The sequence below is a fragment of the Schistocerca piceifrons genome, chromosome 8, assembly GCF_021461385.2.
Source record: "Schistocerca piceifrons isolate TAMUIC-IGC-003096 chromosome 8, iqSchPice1.1, whole genome shotgun sequence".
Lineage (NCBI taxonomy): Eukaryota > Metazoa > Arthropoda > Insecta > Orthoptera > Acrididae > Schistocerca > Schistocerca piceifrons.
The window spans coordinates 224353045-224375030 of record NC_060145.1 but is presented as its reverse complement, the minus strand read 5'-3'; the positions used below and the strand labels follow the sequence as shown (position 1 = coordinate 224375030).

The 21986-nt window shown below is 41.7% G+C and overlaps 1 protein-coding gene across 1 annotated transcript in view; it reads left to right on the top strand.

The window, feature by feature from the left end:
- LOC124711583 (putative lysozyme-like protein) overlaps positions 1–21986 on the top strand; it is a 192210-nt gene that overhangs the window by 42738 nt on the left and 127486 nt on the right. Inside the window, exons 4-6 of the mRNA XM_047241730.1 lie at positions 11101–11246; positions 14863–14926; positions 21530–21543. Coding sequence (XP_047097686.1) covers positions 11101–11246; positions 14863–14926; positions 21530–21543 — 224 coding nt within the window. The remainder of the gene's footprint in view (positions 1–11100; positions 11247–14862; positions 14927–21529; positions 21544–21986) is intronic.

The following is a 21986-nucleotide window of genomic DNA, read 5'->3' as shown; positions in this document are numbered from 1 at the left end:
GGTAAAGCAGATGCCAGACTGAGAATCATTGGAAGAATTCTAAAGAAATGCAACCCGAAAACAAAGGAATTAAGTTACAGTACACTTGTTCGCCCACTGCTTGAATACTGCTCACCAGTGTGGGATCCGTACCAGATAGGGTTGATAGAAGAGATAGAGAAGATCCAATGGAGAGCAGCGCGCTTCGTTACGGGATCATTTAGTAATGGCGAAAGCGTTACGGAGATGACAGATAAACTCCCGTGGAAGACTCTGCAGTAGAGGCGCTCAGTAGCTCGGTATGGGCTTTTGTTGAAGTGTCGAGAACATACCTTCACCGAGGAGTCAAGCAGTATATTGCTGCCTCCTACGTATATCTCGCGAAGAGACCATGAGGATAAAATCAGAGAGATTAGAGCCCACACACAGGCATATCGACAATCCTTCTTTCCACGAACAATACGAGACTGGAATAGAAGTGAAAACCGATAGAGGTACTGAAAGTACCCTCCGCCACACACTGTGAGGTGGTTTGCGGAGTATGGATGTAGATGTAGATGTGTGTTCAGTGTTTGTAGCGACGTCATCCAACTTCCAATTTTTCTACCACTGGATCGTGAATTCCAGTCTTCATTGCTTACCGAATTTTGTCTGTTCCCAACATGTCATATGATAGATTATGAGATCTGACAATGATGGCTGATCAGTAGGGTCACAACTCTGGAAACCCTATTTTTAACCATTAGTGGTGGTATTTCCTTCGTTTGCGTTCAGACCCCCACAAGTAAATACTTTGTAACCTCCATTATTTCCCCTTAATGGTAGAGGAATGGATGTTTCAACGCTGACATTACTGTGATATCTGTTGATTCCCGCAACTACATAATAGGGACGCTTTTACTTCACGTTAAAAGTTTCATTTGAGACGTTCTGAGGTACCTTCTTTGCATTTTATCCTTCCAGTACTTCTATATCGAACTACACTCCTGGAAATAAGAACACATTGACACCGGTGTGTCAGACCCACCATACTTGCTCCGGACACTGCGAGAGGGCTGTACAAGCAATGATCACACTCACGGCACAGCGGACACAACAGGAACCGCGGTGTTGGCCGTCGAATGGCGCTAGCTGCGCAGCATTTGTGCACCGCCGCCGTCAGTGTCAGCCAGTTTGCCGTGGCATACGGAGCTCCATCGCAGTCTTTAACACTGGTAGCATGCCGCGACAGCGTGGACGTGAACCGTATGTGCAGTTGACGGACTTTGAGCGAGGGCGTATAGTGGGCATGCGGGACGCCGGGTGGACATACCGCCGAATTTCTCAACACGTGGGGCGTGAGGTCTCCACAGTACATCGATGTTGTCGCCAGTGGTCGGCGGAAGGTGCACGTGCCCGTCGACCTGGGACCGGACCGCAGCGACGCACGGATGCACGCCAAGACCGTAGGATCCTACGCAGTGCCGTAGGGGACCGCACCGCCACTTCCCAGCAAATTAGGGACACTGTTGCTCCTGGGGTATCGGCGAGGACCATTCGCAACCGTCTCCATGAAGCTGGGCTACGGTCCCGCACACCGTGAGGCCGTCTTCCGCTCACGCCCCAACATCGTGCAGCCCGCCTCCAGTGGTGTCGCGACAGGCGTGAATGGAGGGACGAATGGAGACGTGTCGTCTTCAGCGATGAGAGTCGCTTCTGCCTTGGTGCCAATGATGGTCGTATGCGTGTTTGGCGCCGTGCAGGTGAGCGCCACAATCAGGACTGCATACGACCGAGGCACACAGGGCCAACACCCGGCATCATGGTGTGGGGAGCGATCTCCTATACTGGCCGTACACCACTGGTGATCGTCGAGGGGACACTGAATAGTGCACGGTACATCCAAACCGTCATCGAACCCATCGTTCTACCATTCCTAGACCGGCAAGGGAACTTGCTGTTCCAACAGGACAATGCACGTCCGCATGTATCCCGTGCCACCCAACGTGCTCTAGAAGGTGTAAGTCAACTACCCTGGCCAGCAAGATCTCCGGATCTGTCCCCCATTGAGCATGTTTGGGACTGGATGAAGCGTCGTCTCACGCGGTCTGCACGTCCAGCACGAACGCTGGTCCAACTGAGGCGCCAGGTGGAAATGGCATGGCAAGCCGTTCCACAGGACTACATCCAGCATCTCTACGATCGTCTCCATGGGAGAATAGCAGCCTGCATTGCTGCGAAAGGTGGATATACACTGTACTAGTGCCGACATTGTGCATGCTCTGTTGCCTGTGTCTATGTGCCTGTGGTTCTGTCAGTGTGATCATGTGATGTATCTGACCCCAGGAATGTGTCAATAAAGTTTCCCCTTCCTGGGACAATGAATTCACGGTGTTCTTATTTCAATTTCCAGGAGTGTATATCAGTTTTCTGCTTCTTATGTTCCAGCGTGAAAAAACTTACGTTTGAGACACCAGAAAGATGTCAAGTTTGTTTTCAGTTATGATGTCATGCTAGTTTCATTTAACGTAATTCGTTACCACTCAAATACTCCATCTCTGCTTTTCGGTCATGTTATGAGTTACCAGAGCGTACAAATTATGCATGCTAGAATGCACGCTGGAACCAGTTGCTAGTTGGCATCATAACAATAACTCTAGATCCTGTAACGACCAAGTACATCTACGTACGCTGTTCAGCGTAGCCTATTACACACACTCAAGTTATGACAAGGGATATTCATAGTTTAAAGTGTATTATATTTTTACATTTTCACACACACGTTCGAGGTTAAGGTCTTCACAGCAGTTAAGTGTTTTTTCCACATTTATTATATATTCTTTCATTTTTCACGCACGCACACGCCACAGACACACACACACACACACACACAATAAAATCACTTACAAAATGTTCTTAAAGCTTTTCCTTTGTTAAGGCAGTAGAGACATCAACTTACGGTGTTTACATTAGGTACAGTTCTCATCAACTATATTTTTCATACGTATACTAAAATCAAAATTAATATTTTCACAGTTTCCTACATGTTAGAAATGGAGGTTGTGATGCGTTTCGATACCTAGTTTAGGCTGATTCAGGGTCATGCAACCACCCACCTCGAACTACCTCTCAACATCACCATCTAAAAGATGTATGTAGTTCATCATAACTAGGAGAGGTTTTAAAGGTTTTTTGTAGGGTAACAAGTAATAAAACAAATTTATGTTCACAAAATCTTTGTTAATTTTTGATCATCAATATACCCAAGAAACAATTTTATATTTGTTTAGTGTGGTTTTAGAAACATCCATCTTAACTTTAACTTATAATGTATATCTATATTTAAGTCACCTGATTGTTTGTCCAACCACTAACTTCATAAATACAAAGAAAATACGTTACTGAATTCTGATACATATCTACTTTTTCTCCTACGTACTACCCCTTTTATCCCCTTAACAATCACCACCGTTGTTTCTAGTAATTCTTCTAGTTGAGAACTTTAGAGGATTTTAATGTTGCCTTTTACTTCCTCCTTTGAACGGTTGGTAAAACATTCCACACCTTCCTGGACGAAAATAGTGCACTCTTCACTGCCACGTTCTTGCAGAACTCCCTTCTAAAATTTCCAGTTTAGTATGATTGTAAGTGACTGCTTGTTAAATTTAGTTATTCTGATGGTTTTAAGCTCTACAAACAGCTTTTCTGTTGCTGGATGCATAATGCTCAGGCCATCATATTTAAGTACAATACAGTTATCGTTTCTGAGCAGATCCGATTGGGAATGGATGTTTATAAACAGATTTTTCATATGTCTTTTAATACAGTAAACATCATCGGATCAATCCTTCTCTGTGTCTACCGGCGCCTCAAGATGCTGGAACATTCCTTTGATTTCGCAGCATATGTTGTTGCCTTGTATTAGTCGTAGGCAGATTTCTGCAATTGACTGTGTTTAAAGTGGTATGTAAACATTGCTTCCACATCTGCAATGCTTTTTTTCCAGCAGTAGTTTATGTTCTTCCTTCACAACAGTTTTTTCCGCCAAATAATCCAGGTTTTGTTTTTTGGATACAATCTCTTCTGTTTCCAGCGTTCTTTTGAGTACATGTAATACATTAACCGTACTTAAAGGCATAATTACTTTAAATGAGAATGATTCAGTTCTATTTGATACTTTGGATCTTTTTATTAAACAAGAGTGGAATAATGTTATTTGTGGGAATCAGTCCCAATTTGGAAATGTCTTTATTTAACAGTATTGTGGACACCACTGTCCTTGATTTAGAAAATTAGTTTCCTAAACTTCGATTTAACACTCATGTATAGTACGTAGATTCTCCTTGTTGGAGTCTGAGTTGACAGTTTCAAATAGTTTTCAGGTGTATAATTAAAAGTTATGTCCTTTTTCTATACTGTCTAGAATGTTGATTTTTACACCCATCGACTTTTGCATATTCTTACTGCTACAACAGAACACTGTTAAACATAACACAGCAACTGATCTGTTAGCTATCTAGTAATGTATACCACAGAGAAACATTTGGTGCAGAGTGTATTGGAGCACATTTTAAGTACTATTCGTTGGTTTTTAATATATTTAAACAGCCTTCCACTGGTTCGAACGCAGCAGCATCCTTCCTATAGCTCTACATCGTAGCTTCCAGTCTGAGAATACTATGTTCTTTAGCAAAGGATAATGTAAATTTATTTTGTAGACAGATACGAGGACACTTTATAAAATCGATAAGATGTTGGTCAATATCCTGTGCTTGTAATTTGACACACATATCATTACGATTGGAGTTCAGTCGTTTTAAACAGCCTAATCCAACTGTCCTATTGTTGCTCTCCATGACATTGCTTATTCGTCCGAAGCGTCCTTGCACTCAAAGGAGGTGGTTTAATGTTATGTGACCCCACATCTCTATTTTGCGAAAAATTACAGAAAAATCTTGTGTCATATCTAGTCGTCTACACAAAGCTGCTGCAATATCCGAGGCAGCTGATGCATTAGGACAGTCATTTTGATGTCATCCAATTCTACTTTATATGGTAGAGCCACAGAATTTTTATATTTCCTGAAAATGGTTCCAGCACTTTGTAGCTGACATATTATCATCCAAGTGTAAGAGATATGACAGTTTTGCTTTCACGCCATCTCTTGCAGAGTTGACCATGGATAATTTACCACATAGATAATTGTTAAATGTAGCACACAGTTCCGTCTTTAATATTACAGACCGTCCCTTCTCCAAATTAATGTTCTTGGCAGTCCACTTGATCACCGATTTTAACCACCATAATATTGTTCTGTTATAGGTTTAAGCACATTAAAATTCTTCTTGTGAAAGAGTATGCCATTTTCGGAGAATTTATGTTCCCAATGTCAGTAACAAGACTGTCCAGGTTCTCTCATAATAACGACAAACCAAAGCCTTCTTTAGTTAGCCTCGTGTTCTTCCCTAATAGCTGAGTGGTGCTTAGCACCTTGGAGCAAGGCATGTTGACTGATTCTTCTACCACACAATACTGATGAGTTTTGCTTATCAAAGCTTGTTGTAGATGATAAAGCCCCAATGCGGAGACACTATCACGAAATCATGCCTCCACTTTTAGTTGAGACGTTGATTATGTCTAGATCCAGGTGCCGTATACCATCGAGGCCATTATTTATTATCTACATAAAAAGCAGTATTTAACATTTGTAGAGGTAGCAAACAGGGGTTTCTATGCTTTAAACAGTCGTCTTTCAAAGTCGGCCGAATGTAACAGTGACCCTATGCCTGCCGTACTAAACATTTGTTACCCTATACTCATATCAGTAGCTTACGTTATCGCACAGTAGAAATTACATAATACGTCGCCCTCCACACATCATCAACTACAGATCAATTGTAAATAATTGCCACACACATCGCTGTGTTATAGTAAAATCGTAACAAATTATGACAGTTAATTTACAGGGTGACTCCCATTACTCGTACTGTGGGTCAATGAAGGTCAGTTCATTGGGTGGAGCAAACACAGTCAATTTATCGTTGTACAGTCATGGTCAGCTGACAGGCAGACGGCTACTCCTCACAGATTCTACTGCTTGGGACAAAGAAGGTTAGTCGACAGGGTTGCTCCCATTACCCCAATCTCGGTGACTAGCATTAGGCCTCGAATTTATGGTGACAGTATACGAGTATGTTGCAGAACTCTGCGGTAGGTGCAGGCTACTCTGCCTCAATAAAATAAGATTGTAACCAGTTACTCAACAGATCCACCTGAGACCTTGCGGATTAACTGACTAAGTGCACGTAAAAATCTCAGTACACAGTGTAACATTATGTGATTGCCTTATCATTTTAAATCATTCACTAATCGAACAGTCGCTCGGCAACAGCTACAGTTAGCAAATAATATTGCGAGAATGTAAAAGGTGAACGACCTGTGACGTAACTTGTTTATTGTCGAAGCGCCATCAGAGATGCAGTGAGTTATTGACTTTGAAAACCGCGCCGCGAAAAACGGACAGAAGAAGAACACTTTTACACATTTTTTTGATGTACGAGATATTATCGATGAACAGTTACTCATTCTTCTCTTGTCTCTTGTAACTTGTGTCGGACGTGCATGTCTTGCCGCCGTATTCTTCTTGTTCTTCTTCGCGGATGGATCACTTAGGACCATGCGTAATCAACATTTGTTGGCCTTCCTTTTCGCCCAGTATTCCTTCATAAACAACGAATGGGCTAGCGTTCGTTGCGTAGACCATGTATGTCGGTTAGTTTTTCTCTCTTCTTCCTCAAAACCCCGTGTGTTTGTGATTTTTCTGATTTCATTTCTATCATGTAGATTTGGAGACCCTAATTCTCTCAGGTCTTTTTCCGTCTGTTTGTACCAGTTCGGTCTTGTAGTTTTGTCCTTTAAAAATGTATGGATTTTGTGCGTTAACCTGTTTGAGTCCATTCTTTCTAAGTGCCCCATGAATTGGATTCTTCTCATGCGCATTGTGTCTGTTATTTTGGAGATATTTTTATATATTTCTGCATTGGATTTTGGATGATGTTCCTCATCTTTAGTTCTTGGTCCTAGAATTTTCCTCATTATCTTACGTTCTTTCACTTCTAATTCCTCTTTTAGTGTTCTGTGTTGAAGGTTTAGTGTCTCAGATGCGTAGAGAACTTCGGGTCTAATTACTGTTGTATAGTGTCGTATTTTGCAGTTCCACGAGAGACTCTTTTTGTTGTAAATGTTTTTTGTTAACAGAAACGCCGTTAAAAATAATATTATTTTAGTGTAAAGTAAAAGTGCAATACTAAAAGTGCAATACTGCATAGCAGTAAATTTATTGTGCAACGTGTATGTGAAAACGTCAAAGGAATAATTTTTATTACAAGAAGAGAAGTGCCAGTCGAAACGGCATCCATGTTAAATCATTCATTGCAGTGTAAGTTCATCTATTAATTGCCATAAATTCAGATTTAAGTGGAATTGGTGTATGGACTATTTATTTAATATAGAATCTATGTCTCACTCCTTCATGAAGTTATTTAATTTTCTTTATGTTTCTGCCAAATAGAGAGTTCACAGTCACGAATTCTTTCGTCGAAATCGGACGGAAGTTATATGCGGCGAAATATTTTCTCCGCGCCATATTCTACTGGTAAATGCATGATAAACTACGGTCCCTTAGGAAATTCATGTTGAGCTATCCAAAAATAATTATTCTTTGAATAGGCATTTACTCTCCTCTGCAATGCAACTTCCGACTGATCAGACGATCCAACAAGAAACAGCCGCAAACGGTCGGCGTTCGCAAATATATTTCCACCGCTGATTATTGCTATATGTTACAGCACAAACGTAAACATATTGTTATAATTAGCGACTACGAACGGGGACATTTATTACTGTATGTTTATGTGTACACGTTACGTAAACATATCGTTATAACAGTCCCCTTTTACGTGACTAACCCATAATTGGTGAGTTGAGATACATATGTACGCGTGTCAACCCAGCCTCCCTCGCATTACACACATGAGGCAAGGAAGGAGTGGACCACATACATCGAAACATGATATCTCTGTCATGCAATTCGCAACGTCTCCACAGTGACCAAATTACACGCTGACTCCATAAAACCGGCTGACACATACACACCAATCCACTGCCATGAATTACGTCAGCAAAGAAGGGGCACATGACCGCGAGGCAGCCGTTGTACACCACCTACAGCGCTCCAGAGTGGCTAGCGTCTTCTTTTCAAGCTTTGACCAATATTTGGTCCGGTGAGCTTATACTCATTTACAGCGATGACAACCACTCTACCAATAATCGAGGACGATCAGGAATACGAACAAGATAGTAGAGAGTGTGTAGATGTAATGGAGACACACATTTCTATTACGGCACATCAGATTTACTGGCTGTGACTGTGCAATATTTCAGTAACAAGGAAAGACACACTGAGTGTATGTGTTCCTTCCAATTTAAGTTGTTCATAACTGTAATTCCCAGGTATTTAGTTCATTTTGCGGCCTTTAGATTAGTCTGATTTGTCGTCTAACAGAAGTTTAACGGATTCCTTTTAGCACTCATGCGGACTACCTCTCACTTTTCATTATTTAGAGTCGATTGCCAATTTTCGCACCCTACACATGTCTTTTCTAGATCGCTTTGCAATTTGTTTTCATCTTCCGATGACTTTACTAGACGCTAAATGACAGCGTCATCTGCAAGCAGCCTAAGACGGATGCTCAGATTGTCTCCCAAATCGTTTATACGATAAGGAACAGCACATGGCCTATAAAACTACCTTCCTCAGTAACAAGGAAAGACACACCGACGTTGACTTTCGTCCTCACGTCTTTGTTTTCGGATTTTGGCAGGGTATAACGTTCACAGGGTGCCTGCAGTTTCCTTAGGTCCTATTCTGTGGAACCCGTTTAGCTACAGTCTGAGAACATCACACCAGAAAAAAGTAATGAGCCAATAATCGCTCGAAAAATGGAAGAGGTACAGAGCTGAGATGTAGCATTAAGAGAGTAAGATTGCTGAGCGTTCAGTGGTGCCATACCTTGTATAACAAGAAACATTAATATTAGACAAAGCGCGGTAAGATTTATGCCATTAAGGGGGTCCGGAAAGGCTCAAAATCATGAAAAGTTCAATTTTTACTTTTTTGCGTTTTCTGAATCTGCAGACTATTACCTTTTAATAGATATATAATTTATTCAATTCCGAAGACTACAACTATTTTTAAATTTTTTTTGAAATGTGTTCTACATGGGCGTGACCCACTGTGGCGCTGTTAAACTGCTGTCAAATGGTGTTATTATTAACGTCCGTGTTCATCAGGTACATTTTAGTGATGTGAGATAAAGTATGTGTTGTGGCTAACTTGTGATGGTTCAATATATATCGCTGGTGTGATTGTCGATTGTTTCATGTTTATTTACTCTGTCGTTATCTCGAAAATATTCGTAATTAATTCTGTTTCTAGAGTCTCTGTTTTGTTGAGGTATAATAATGAGTAAAAGTAAAGTTATTAGAAATCCTCTGAAGGCTTTTAAGAAAAGGAGAAATGTTGGAAAGCCAAAGGTATGTGTTATTACTGTAAACAATAAAGACGATGAAAATCCCCAACATAGCTTGTGTCCCAAAGAAGAAGACAGTTGGTGTAAACATAACAAAGGATTGCTAACTGGTGAAGTGTACACTCATAAGCATAGTCTGCCTCATGCAATAATGGAGGTGATAAAACCTATTTTCAGAGACTTAGCAGCACCTGAACTGTTGAAAATGTGTATTCACGGAAAAACTCAAAACCCCAATGAAAGTGTAAATAGTGTTATATGGTCGAGAATCCCCAAGACTGTTTTTGTTGGAATGGAAACACTTCACTTTGGTGTGTATGATGCTGTTGCGACTTCCAATGATGGCAACATTGTAAGGTGCAAGGTATTTAGAAATATGGGAATGAAGATAGGTTCTAACATGGTACGAGCGATGCTTGCTTTAGACAAGGAACGCCTTCGGGCTGCAGACAGGGCTGTAAAGAGTCTAGATATTCAAGCAAGAGTAAACAGGAGGAGGAACAAGTTGCGACTTCCAACGATGGCAACATTGTAAGGTGCAAGGTATTTAGAAATACGGGAATGAAGATAGGTTCTAACATGGTACGAGCGATGCTTGCTTTAGACAAGGAACGCCTTCGGGCTGCAGACAGGGCTGTAAAGAGTCTAGATATTCAAGCAAGAGTAAACAGGAGGAGGAACAAGAGGAAGCTGGAGGAGGAGTTTGCAGAGGATGAAGATAATCCATCCTATGGACCTGGAATACACTAAAAAGTTAATCCAATATTTGTCGCTCGATTCCCAAAACTTTTATTTTCTCATACTAATTACATGTTTTCTAAGGATCTTCCAAACATATTTGTTTCAAACTTTCAGTAAATGTTACACAGTACCTTCTGCATAATTTAACACAGCCTTTTTCCAAAAAACTGTATATTTTTTAATATATAAATAAAAAATTGCAAAAAAATGTTGTTAATTTTCATTACAATTGAAAAAAAATCATCTTTAATAACTGAACTAAAATTTTGTAAAATCCCTGTGTTAAGTTGTAGCCCATATTCCAATAAATAATCTGTAAAAAGTTCAACTTCCTACCTCAAATACTATGTGAAGAAAGATGTAATTTATAAGCGTTATTTTAACATTGCAAGTATAGGGCGTTCCGGAGCCCCTTAAGTGAAGTGGAAACTCAACAGCTAGCGCATTAGCCGTCTCTCCTTTGCATGTGGCTCACTACTCGTCCGAAATTCAAACACTTCAGAACTTTCAGTCTCTCCAACTAGCTGTTCTGGCTTTGTTTACTATATTCTCTTGTTACCCCTCCACCTCTTCCTCTCTCTATAACGTCTCTCTCTGTCTCTCTCTTTCTCTCTCTCTCTCCCTCTCTCTGTCTGTCTGTCTGTCTCTCTCTCTCTCTCTCTCTCTCTCTCTCTCTCTCTCTCACACACACACACACACACACACACACACACACACACATTCACACACACAAATTTTTCATTATTTCGTTGGATCAGTGGAAAGGTGGCCCCACCTAGACTGCTTCGACATGTATTTTAATCTGTTCCAGGCTCCAGTGCCAGAAACGTGGTCCGTGGGAAGAAGCACCGCGCCTCCCGATCAAAGGGACATCTGGCGCCGGCCAGCCGACAACACGATTATGACTTCAGCACGTTCTGCGCGTCTTGTTACGGCTCGGAGACAACTGGAAAATTAGTAAGCAGTTTCCCATCCGATACAAGACAGTTTATAGTAAATAATTTGAATAACACTACCAAGGTGTCTTTCCATGAAGTATCTTGTAAGAAATAATCGTTTGGTTATGCGTAAATCGGACCTTACCAAGATAGGTTACCACTGGAAATTAATTATTTACGACATTAGTACTGAGACGCGTTTACGAAAAATACTTTCTGTCTTAACATCGCTTTCATTAACAAGTGTAGTGCGAGGTAGGTAACTTCTGAGCGTACAATATGAACAGTAGTCAGACGGACAGAAAGGTGGAAAACAAGGCGAACCTAAAGCAATTCCCTTTTTACAGACTGAGTCACGGAATACTGACAACCACTGACCTATTGGACTGGCACAGTTCTCCGCTTACATAGACACGATTTCAGCAACTGGAACCAATCAGAGACGGTTGAAATAACGTGTGCGCGGAAGGCGAGCTGTGCAGCTGACAGCAGTGCCAGTTAACAGCGGGACCAGTGACGTCACGGGGCACTAGGGGCCTACGCCTCGCGTGAGACGGCCGGTCCCGCATCCAGAACCCGTCCGCACGGCCTACTAAATGTGTACCCTTGATCTCTGTTAAAATTATCGTTATTTATTCTACTCGCGGCTACCTCTTTTATAACAGAGTTCGAGCACGTTGACGCACGAGTCAAGACTCTCGGCTTTTCAGATTGTATTACGTGTCTATTTTCCAGTCTATGCTCTGCTATGGCCGACTTGTCAAAGTCCCCTTGTTTAATATGTCGCTTGTGCTCAGTACAAAACCTCTACAGCTCTGCGAACTGTTTGACCAACACAGATGCTGCCGCATCCACAAGGGACATTATACACACCGGGCACACGAAAATCTATGTCGTTTTTAACACGGCGCAGCATATCTCGTATCTCAGCGGTGGGTCATTCCAAGTCTCTGCAGCACACGCCCTAACTCGCTACTCGTCACCCTACAGTATGGTAGGACAGCATGCGGTTGGCCTCTTCGGCCGATCTACAAGGCATCCTTCGTCGATGGCACCTATAAGCGTTGGCAGTGTCACCCTTTCTGTTACCATTCTCTCCGAAGACACGTCACAAATGCTGCAATTAAGACTGTAGGTGGTCGTCATTAGAAATAATATTTGCTATGTGTAACAACGTGTCCAGGGCCGCTTTCTTGTGTACAGGGTGGTGAAAACGACTGGCAGCATGTATACAGGTCAAACGGTTCGCACAATTGTACTGAGCACTAGTGACGTATTAAACAAAGGCATCGTAACAAGATGGCCAGAGTTGAGCACTGCCTGGAAAGTGGACACAACATACAATTTGGAAGGACGAGAGTCTAGGCTCATGCGTCAACATACTGAGATTCCGCTAAAAAGGAGGCCCCCGGGATCAGAATAAATAGCAAAAATTTTAACAGAGCCCAGGGGTACGCACTTATCTGGGGGTGGTGACGGGCTTTGGATGTCGATAGGGAGCAAAGATGGACGCTTGACGTTTGTGAGGAGGCGGGTGCGGTTGTCTTAAGCGTGGCGCCGACAACAAGCGCTGATCCCACAGCAGACTGCGAACTGCCGAAAGCGGCTTCCACAAACGCATCACATCGGCCCTATCTGATAGGCACAAGATGCTACAACCGTTTCTACATAAGCGGGAAACAATGCCAGCCCTGCACCATCCGTATCATTGACTTTTATCTTACCATTTACGCCTGTTCTCTCCAATTAACTAATCAGTTAAAATATCTTGGACTAACCCTCGACCGGCAACCTCAGCTCGTAACCATCCAATAGAAAGCCTGAAATACACTAAAACTACTAACAGGCCGAGCTTGGGTAACTCCCATCCTCTATTCTCCACACATGGAAAACGCTGATTCGACCCATCCTCTACTACGCAGTTACTGCATGGATTTCCACCCCACCAATTTTCTATACGTTTCTCCATATCCTTGGACGACTTGCACTCTCTCTCGATTTCCACATCCTTTTATCTGCCCCACAGGTATCCTCTACTATATCATCATATTACCGCCCTTCCTCACCTATTTCGAATACCTTTGGATCTCCTATACCATCCCCAAACCACATTCCAATATCCCATTGTCGACCCTCTGGTAGCCAACCCCTGTACGTTGTTGCGTCTTTACAAGCACGTCCCACCATCCCTACACCAATATCCGATCCCAGCAAGACGATAGCCAACTCCCTCTCCCAGACAATGAGATTCACCCCGATATTTATCCCTCCAAGCAACCTTAACTCTTCCCCATCCATCCCACTCGCATCAGGGCTACTCTGTCCTTTTCCCTCTCCATCCTTACTCATCCATTTCCCCTTGTTAGCGCTAGCCTACCCACACACCAGAATCCTCCATGCCCTTTTGTTTTTCCAACCTGCTGTCTTTCCACTATCCACTCCAACACCAACCTTCATCTCATAGTTTCCCTACTAAACAGACCCCTGAACCCTATGGAACATATTCTTTCAACCTGCAAACTTCTCTACCAGTTCACGTCCTTTAGATTTCAAGTGTAAGTGCAGTACTGCTGTGCTTTTAAATTTGTCTCTCTTTGATTTTTAATTTAAAAAAGATAAACAGTCCTAATGTTTTTCTCATATTTGTTACATTTTTAAAAATGTTCTTGGCTGAAGAGCAGAACATTGTACCGCTGGCTGCCAACCCCCACCCACAGGGGGTAGTAGGATGAAATAACAATAAACAAAATAGTTCTGCCAGTCAGCGGTTTTTTGCTCCTCACGATGATGGCAGAGACTGCCATCGAGAGCTCGAGTGTTTTATTTCGCAAACCTGGAAAATTTTATTCAACCAAACTATGTGCAACCACCTTTTTCGTATAGGTGATCCAGAAGAGTTGGGTATTATTGGCAAAATATTGTTTCACCGATTGTTTGGTAATCTATGAGAAGAGTCTCATTTGTATCTCATACTATTTACTGAGCATAACATGCCTGCCAGATGGACCAATGAGACGTTCTTGTTTCAGGGCCATTCGCCACCAAACCGTGTGTTTATAATGTTAGTTTCTTTTAAGAAAGGGTAACAGATATATATTAATAGTAAAAAACTGCCACACAGACTGGGGATGATTCTATATGAAACGGTCCAAATATTGTCGACAAATTCGTTTCTACGTTTGCTCTTAGACAGCTTTCCGTTCAGCTGGCATCGCCATTGTACGATGTGTTTTAGTGGTTAATTCTTCATCTAAAATATACCGTACGCCTCTTGCCGACGATTCTCTGGTGGTAGCTTTTGCATACAAAATTAACTGCCAATCTTCCAATATCATGTTAAACAATTTCTTAATGTTTTCATATTTGGGCAAAGTTTTGGGTCTTTGTATGGATCGATATTCCTGTTTCATCACTTCAGCGTTAAGCAAACAACACAATTCTTCTGGAAAGCCGTATAAACTAATCCATTCACTAAATAAACACTACACTTGAGTATGTTTGGACATCATGCACCAAAATGACGAAACTAAAATGTTATTCAAACATCTCTGACAGACCTTTTCATCTGGCCTTCATAAATATTGTAACTCGCATATTCTTAGTGTACAATGTACTAATGTCTGAAATTTTTACAGGATCGAGCGATCTCTTCAAGACAATCACAATCATTCCCTGCATCGATCGTGTCGACAGCGATGCGTAAGTTTCCTAGATGCATATACGAGTTAAGAGTTTAGAGTAAGTACAGTGCTCTTGTTAGACTAACAACTGTAATGAACGTTAGTTTTATTTAGTTCTACTGCTTGTTACCAAACGCCACACACACAAGAGCAATGGGAAAAGGATTTTGGGTGAACAATCGCCATCAGTGATGTTCAATATTTTTCTACAATTCCTCAGATGTGCTATTTCTATATTAATTGAATTTGTTCCACTTCAGAGACGACAAAAACAGTAGGTACATTGTGTTCATTCTTTCTTTGTGAGGTGTTTAGTGTGTTAACTGTGTAAATCTTCAAAGATGATTTTGATTTCCGTTTTCCAGAGAAGAATCTTCCTGTACTTGAATCAGCTCAGGCGTAAATAGTGATGACATTAATCTTAAATGTACTACCGTCATTTTGAGGCTTTCAGTTTTTGTCCAGTACGGGGCTAACAAAGTGTCCCTACTCAACATACCTATGTCTGTCCTGAGCTGTACGACGGCAAATAATGTTGATAACAAGACAAATGTCTTCTCAGCTTACAAGTAATTCAGGAATTTTATTTTCGCTGCAAACCGTGTAGCGGATAATCAGTACATTTGGCCGTTGTGCGCCAAAGGCCAGCATGTTCGAGTTCTGACTACAGCAGTGCATATGTGTTTATATTTATTTTGAATTCAGAGTGCTGAGACTGTAGCAAGGGCGAATACTGTATTAATTTCTAATGCAAGTCCCATACTTCTTGACAGAGAGTAAGGGAACGATACGGAAGAGAGAAGAGAGGATATAAGGTGGGAATTTAAGAAGATGGGACCTGGATAAACTGACTAAACCAGACGTTGTACAGAGTTTCAGGGAGAGCATAAGGGAACAATTGACAGGAATGGGGGAAAGAAATACAGTAGAAGAAGAATGGGTAGCTCTGAGGAATGAAGTATTGAAGGCACCAGAGGATCAAGTAGGTAAAAAGACGAGGGCTAGTAGAAATCCTTGGGTAACAAAAGCTATATTGAATTTAATTGATGAAGCGAGAAAATATAAAAATGCAGTAAATGAAGCAGGCAAAAAGGAATACAAACGCCTCAAAAATGAGATCGATAGGAAGTGCAAAATTGCTAAGCAGGGATGTCTAGAGGACAAATGTAAGGATGTAGAAGCGAGTATCACTAGAGGTAAGATAGATACCGCCTACAGGAAAATTAAAGAGACCTTTGGAGATACGAGAACCATTTGTATGAATATCAAGAGCTCAGATGGAAACCCAGTTCTAAGCAAAGAAGGGAAAGCAGAAAGGTGGAAGGAGTATATACAGGGTCTATACAAGGGCGATATAGTTGAGGACAATATTATGGAAGTGGAAGAGGATGTAGATGAAGATGAAATGGGAGACACGATACTGCGTGAAGACTTTAACAGAGCACTGAGAGACCTGAGTCAAAACTAGGCCCCCGGAGTCGACAACATTCCTTTAGAACTACTGACGGCCTTGGGAGAGCCAGTCCTGACAAAACTCTACCATCTGGTGAGCAAGATGTATGAAACAGGCGAAATACCCTCAGACTTCAAGAAGAGTATAATAATTCCAAACCCAAAGAAAGCAGGTGTTGACGGATGTGAAAATTACAGAACTATCAGTTTAATAAGTCACAGCAGCAAAATACTAACGCGAATTCTTTACAGACGAATGGAAAAACTAGTAGAAGCCGACCTCGGGGAAGATCAGTTTGGATTCCGTGGAAATGTTGAAACACGTGAGACAATATTGACCCTACGACTTATCTTAGAAGCTAGATTAAGGAAAGCCAAACCTACATTTCTAGCATTTGTAGACATAGAGAAAGCTTTTGACAATGTTGACTGGAATACTCTCTTTCAAATTCTGAAGGTGGCAGCGGTAAAATACAGGGAGCGAAAGGCTATTTACAATTTGTACAGAAACCAGATGGCAGTTATAAGAGTCGAGGGACATGAAAGGGAAGCAGTGGTTGGGAAGGGAGTGAGACAGGGTTGTAGTCTCTCCCCGATGTTATTCAATCTGTATATTGAGCAAGCAGTGAAGGAAACAAAAAAAAATCGGAGTAGGTATTAAAATCCATGGAGTAGAAATAAAAACTTTGAGGTTCGCCGATGACATTGTAATTCTGTCAGAGAAAGCAAAAGACTTGGAAGAGCAGTTGAACGGAATGGATAGTGTCTTGAAAGGAGGATATAAGATGAATATCGACAAAAGCAAAACGAGGATAATGGAATGTTGTCGAATTAAGTCGGGTGATGCTGAGGCAATTAGATTAGGAAATGAGACACTTAAAGTGGTAAAGGAGTTCTGCTATTTGGGGAGCAAAATAACTTATGATGGTCGAAGTAGAGAGAATATAAAATGTAGACTAGCAATGGCAAAGAAAGCATTTCTCAAGGAGAGAAATTTGTTAACATCGAGTATAGATTTAAATGTCAGGAAGTCATTTTCGAAAGTCTTTGTATGGAGTGTAGCGATGTATGGAAGTGAAACATGGACGATAAATAGTTTGGGCAAGAAGAGAATAGAAGCTTTTGAAATGTGGTGCTACAGAATAATACTGAAGATTAGATGGGTAGATCACAGAACAAATGAGGAAGTATTGAATAGGATTGGGGAGAAGAGAAGTTTGTGGCACAACTTGACTAGAAGAAGGGATCGGTTGGTAGGACAAGTTCTGAGGCATCAAGGGATCACCAATTTAGTATTGGAGGGCAGCGTGGTGGGTAAAAATCATAGAGGGAGACCAAGAGATGAATACAGTAAGCAGATTCAGAAGGATGTAGGTTGCGGTAGGTTCTGGGAGATGAAGAAGCTTGCACGGGATAGAGTAGCATGGAGAGCTGCATCAAACCAGTCTCAGGACTGAAGACCACAACAACAACAACAACAACGCAAGGCTGCACCGCCGTACTAAGCAAGGTCCTAATGGAGGTGGTTTGCCTACGCCTTCCTCCACCCGGAATGGGGATGGATGATGATGAAGGCGACTCAACAGCACCCAATCATCTCGGGGCAGGTGAAAACCCCTGACCCCGCCGGGAATGGAACCCGGGGCCCAATCTCGGGAATCGAGAACGCTACCGCGAGACCACGAGCAACGATTTCGATTCGATTAAATCATAGGTTTAAAATTTCCGAGCTCGCCGGGAAATACTATAATTTCAGTGATCTGTACGTAACTTGATTTTTTTCGGTCAGTACGCAGTTAACCGGGAACTATGCCCTATCTTTGCCAGGTCGCCTGCACTGGCACCGTCTGGCAGTCATCGTGGGTGTAAACCTTTACGGAACAGAGCCGGCAAAGCCGCCAGTCTTTTCTATCTTTCTTCCTCGTGCTGCCAGTACCGATCTACAGAAAAGGGTCGTTTGAACACCCTTGCGGGTTGATATTGGCTGCAATTTTCAATAACATCGTGAAGAAGACTGCTATATACAAGTACAACACTCCCCCTTGCTGAACAACGTAATCAGAGTAGAAGTTTACTATTATATGTTGACGGGGAAGACATGACGGTATCAGTCTGCAGTCAGGTTGATTTTGTTTCTTTTTATTTTCTGAGTTCTTCACCCCGGCAAGAATGACAGACCTTGCACAGTAGACTCCGAAGAACATTGCTATACTATAGGTGTGAGCATCCGTGTGAAAATATGTTCTCTATATGAACTGAGAGCTTTAAAAAGTCTGGGGGTGGGGGGATGGGGGCGGGCAATGGCGCCGGGCAGCACAGCGCTACATACAATCATCGAGTTAGTTTTCAATCCTACAGTCGAGATCACCTTGGCTTAGTACTAAGCAGTTATAAAAATATAGCTTCCAGAACATGTCTGCTTAATTATGCTAGTCGATATTAAATAGTTCAATGTTCGAACATAATAAAAACAACATTAACACTGTGGGACGAAAAAAAGGCGTAAGCCAGAAAAGTTTTGTATATGGCGTCACAGTTGAATAAATCACTTTGAACTACTTTCTCCACTTTGAGGAGGCATGCTTTGATTGTTAATTTGGTTCCTAACCAACGGAATTTTCGCAATCATCCTTATTTTTCTATTTCATATTTTTAACTTTCGCTGATAACATAACATTACTCAAAATGAAAGTTGCGTTTCTTGTGTTTGAAAACAATAACGAGGATTTCATAACAAAAATGTGCGTCTGTTGGTATTAATAACGTAAAAAGACGTATTCTGCCGATGCCGATGAAATACGCTTATCACTTAATATCAAAGAAATATATTTTGTGTACTTTGTCAGTTTTAGTATTTTGGGCACATTACCTTTTCATTCTCACTGGAACAGTTGCACATAAAATGTAAATTTTGGAATCTTGGCTCCTCTTGGATATATACCAACCGTCCAAACTGTTCCCGGACTGAGTTTATTCCTGGCGTATAATCGACATGGGTGCAGTAACTATAATGGATGTTTGAACTAGCAACACTTAGCAATAGATGTGCATTCGACTTGCCAGCTGTGAACTGGGTGTGTGGAGTACTGGACGTGCAATCGTAATACGACAGTGCTGTTGCGTCACAAATCGTAAAGCAGCAACATCTCTAGCTGAAGTGACAAAGACATTGGCCAGCCAGAGTGGCAGAGTGGTTCTAGGCGCTACAGTCTGGAACCGCGCGACCGCGACGGTCGCAGGTTCGAATCCTGCCTCGGGCATGGATGTGTGTGGTGTCCTTAGGTTAGTTAGGTTAAAGTAGTTCTAAGTTCTAGGGGACTGATGACCTCAGAATTGAAGTCCCATAGCGCTAAGAGCCATTTGAACCATTTGTCAAAGACATTCCCCAGAATGTTTTGATAAATAATAGAGTGATACAAAATTTTTCCCCTACACTTTTCCTCAGAACAAGAACAGCCATACGTTGACGTCTACTGTTTCTGACAAAATTATCACTTATGAGTAATCAATTGGATCATACCACAAAAGGACTAAAAAGTAAACTAAACTCCTCCAGAACAGGCCAAGAAGGCCGAACGCTACCTACCTGCCACCGCGTCATAGGCGTCACTGGATGCGGATATGGAGGGGCATGTGGTCAGCATACCGCTCTCCCTGCCGTATGTCATTTTCCGAGACCGGGACCACAAAAGGACAAAACGAAGAAATTCGAGTGTAGGCATGGCTCTTTGACAACGTGACCGACATTCAAGGCAACGTGATGCGTAATTTGGGTAACATTCCAAAGTATGACTTTTCTGATACTTTCACGTGCTTGTATGAATGTTATGTGTATTTCACTCAAGAGGGAATTGCGAAACATGGGTACATAGTATCAAAATTCAGAAAAAAAGGGTCGATTTGACACGCTTCCCGACAACATGTTTTTGAACAGGATGAAAGTGAGGGTGGCTCTCCTGAAATGAGGCACGGTACAAATAACTACAGTGGCACTCCTAGTGAAGAACGACCAGTAAGGACTATTCAGGAATTCTCATGTGGAAATATGGCAGTGGACAGATGAACACAAACGTTTCATGATTCATACTAAGAGTTAAAGCAGTCTACCCTAGTACATCTACATCTACATGACTATTCTTCAATTCACATTTAAGTGCTTGGCAGAGGGTTCATCGAACGACAATCATACTATCTCTCTACCATTCCACTCCCGAACAGCGAGCGGGAAAAACGAACACCTAAACCTTTCTGTTCGAGCTCTGATTTCTCTTATTTTATTTTGATGATCATTCCTACCTATGTAGGTTGGGCTCAACAAAATATTTTCGCATTCGGAAGAGAAAGTTGGTGACTGAAATTTCGTAAATAGATCTCGCCGCGACGAAAAACGTCTTTGCTTTAATGACTTCCATCCCAACTCGCGTATCATATCTGCCACACTCTCTCCCCTATTACGTCATAATACAAAACGAGCTGCCCGTTTTTGCACCCTTTCGATGTCCTCCGTCAATCCCACCTGTTAAGGATCCCACAGCGTGCAGCAATATTCTAACAGAGGACGAACGAGTGTAGTGTAAGCTGTCTCTTTAGTGGACTTGTTGCATCTTCTAAGTGTCCTGCCAATGAAACGCAACCTTTCGCTCGCCTTCCCCACAATAATATCTATGTTGTCTTTACAACTGAAGTAGTTCGTAATTTTAACACCTAGGTACTTAGTTGAATTGACAGCCTTGAGAATTGTACTATTTATCGAGTAATCGAATTCCAGCGGATTTCTTTTGGAGCTCATGTGGATCACCTCAAACTTTTCGTTATTTAGCGTCAACTGCCACCTGCCACACCATACAGCAATCTTTTCTAAATCGCTTTGCCACTGATACTGGTCTTCGGATGACCTTACTAGACGGTATCCTTAGCGCGGTGCACTGCGGTTATTTATTGCACACTGAAATATATTCTTACTTACAGTGATTACAAACTAAATAATGTTTAGTGCCTTGCAGAGTCGCTAACTCTGCCACATAACGACAGATAGGAACCAGTTCGCTAGTGAACAACTGTAAATTAACATAAAAGATAGCATGTCATGTCACACACTATCATTTAATGAAATTAGTCTTAGAAGGTACCAGCAGCTCGTAAAGCAACTTGTTTTTGTTTTATGTTACAGAGATTCCAGAAGAGGTAAGTCATCCAGTACATTTATTGAACGAACCATTTCCACAGAGATGCAGGTAAGTAGTTTGAATTAAAAGGGACACTTTCAATGATCTCTGACTCTCGCCTCACGAGTAATCACGTAGTGGTGGTGGGTAGCACATTCTTTCCTGGTCAGCGGCAGAATGCATTCCTGCTGACAGTGTTCTGTTGCTTGTATCAGGAAATCCCCCTTAAAGTTGGGCCGACTTTACGGATGAACTTTCTCATCATTTTAATTCACATGTTGCCCACGTGCTACCAAAGTTTCTTAAGGTAAATTTTATTTCTTTCGTAATGTTGAAGTGCGACTCTAAGGTAACGCACATAAATGTGCACAATGAATGCAAAGAAAATTAGTGAACTGGGTGATATATACTATGAAAAATTTTCCACTATTTCTATGGTTTAATAAGTTGTACTCTGCCTGT